This window comes from Crocuta crocuta, unplaced genomic scaffold, assembly GCF_008692635.1.
Source record: "Crocuta crocuta isolate KB4526 unplaced genomic scaffold, BGI_CrCroc_1.0 scaffold29, whole genome shotgun sequence".
Classification (NCBI taxonomy): domain Eukaryota; kingdom Metazoa; phylum Chordata; class Mammalia; order Carnivora; family Hyaenidae; genus Crocuta; species Crocuta crocuta.
In genome coordinates this window covers 3872964-3874919 of record NW_027533280.1, presented here as the reverse complement: position 1 = coordinate 3874919, position 1956 = coordinate 3872964, and the positions used below count along the sequence as shown (strand labels likewise).

The 1956-nt window shown below is 57.7% G+C and overlaps 1 protein-coding gene across 1 annotated transcript in view; it reads left to right on the top strand.

Annotated features, from left to right (window-relative positions):
• The window catches only part of SETD1B (SET domain containing 1B, histone lysine methyltransferase), a 23469-nt gene that overhangs the window by 11736 nt on the left and 9777 nt on the right, over window positions 1–1956 (top strand). Inside the window, 1 exon segment of the mRNA XM_077747957.1 lies at window positions 1319–1956. Within this exon segment, the coding sequence (XP_077604083.1) occupies window positions 1319–1956 (638 nt within the window).

Sequence of the window (1956 nt, the reverse complement as noted above, 5' to 3'; positions counted from 1 at the left end):
CGCCCTCCCCACCCCCCCCACCTCCGGCAGTGGTGGGGACCGAGGCGGGATGTCCCCGCTGGCAGAATGAGCCCAGGCTCCTTTGGGCAAACCCCATAACCTTCGCAAGCTCCAGGCTCCTCCTCTGTGGTATGGGGTCAGCGGAGGGTTTGTCGTCCGCCCCTCCCCAACCCCATGAGGTTGTACTGGAGGAGAGTGAGACGACAGGATGTGCCAGCACGGAGCCTGGCTCCCAGCCAGAACTCCAGATAGCTCCCTAAGGGGTCTGCTCCTGCCACCGTTCCTCGGTGCCAGTATTTCCCCCCACCTGCTCCTTGGACCATTAGTCCTATGAGGTGTTCCAGAAAGGTGTGGTGGGGGTAGGGGGCAGGTGTATATGGTCATTTCAGTGGCAGGCGGGTGAGGGAGGCTTAGGGTGCTGGGCCAGGTAAGAAGGGGCCACGGACACTACTGTGTTCTCTGCCAGCTTTGTGGGGCCACACAAAGCATATTAAAGGATGTAACACACTGTCCAGTGGAGCTTTCTGCAGTGATAGAAACGTCTGCTGTCTGCCCTCTCTGGTATCCTAGCCATTAGACACAATGTTGCCAAGAGCACTTGAAATGTGGCAAGTGCCACTGTCGAGCTGAATTTGTAACGTTATTTAATTAATTTAAATTTACGTAGCCACGCGTGGTCAGTTGTCAGTTGGATCCTCCAGTACATCCTTCGGGAAAGAAACCTATCAAAGTGTTTGATTCTGTATTGTTTGGCTACAGAACATAGGTACTAATCATTAAGCCTGTGTTGTGTGCCTAGTACTGTTTTAGGCACTGACAATACAATAGCGGGCCAAGCAGACAAAAATATCTGCCTTCACGGAGCTTACATTCTAAGGCAGGGTGATAAATGACAGCAGATAAGCTGAGAAATATATGATATATGGAGATAAATGCTGGGAGAAAGGCACTGGTAAGTCCTGCAGAAAAGGGACTTGTTGAATTTTATTCAATAGCAGAGCTCATTTTCTTGATCCATGGGACATTTCCTGTTCACAAGAATACCATTCGAAGGACATGATGTCAAGGGCTAGGAACCCTATCGCCTACATCTTTCACTTATCAAGCGCCTGCTGTGTGCCAGACACTGGGCTGGGTACTAAGAACCCTTGAGTGGTTTAGTTGTAGGCGGATGGTCTTCATACTCAGAGAATGCCAGGGGGCCCAGAGGGCTATGAGGTTGGGTATCAACCATATAGTAGGGCAGCATAAATAGGGCACCAAGAAATGTTTGACTCTACTAATAATGGCCCACTTTCTGCCCACCTCTCTGCAGAAGATGACCTGGAAGTGGCGCCTGAGTCCCCTACGCTGCTCTCCTTACCCCTGCAGCCACCATTGCCACCCCCTCGACCACCCCGGCCGCCTAGCCCACCACCAGAGCCCGAGACCCCAGAGCCCCCACAGCCACCTGTCCCTCTGGAGCCGCCTCCTGAGGAGCAGCCCCCGCGTACTCCAGGCCTCTGCGGCAGCCTGGCCAAGTCACAGAGCACAGAGACCGTGCCCGCCACGCCAAGCGGGGAGCCCCCGCTGTCCGGGGGCAGCAGTGGCCTGTCACTGAGCTCCCCACAGGTGCCCGGCAGCCCCTTCTCCTACCCATCCCAGTCCCCCAGCTTGAGCAGCGGGGGCCTCCCGAGGACACCTGGCCGGGACTTCACTTTCACGCCCACCTTCCCTGAGCCCGGTGGGCCTCTGCTCCTGCCTGTCTGTCCCCTCCCAGCTGGCCGGCGCGATGAGCGGGCTGGCCCCCTGACCTCCCCGGTGCTCCTGGAGACGGGCCTGCCTCTCCCCCTGCCCTTGCCCCTGCCCCTGCCCTTGGCCTTGCCTGTCCCTGTCCTGCGGGCCCAGACGCGGGCCCCCACGCAGCTGCCGCCTCTGCTTCCCGCGCCCCTGGCCCCCTGCCCACCCCCCATCCTG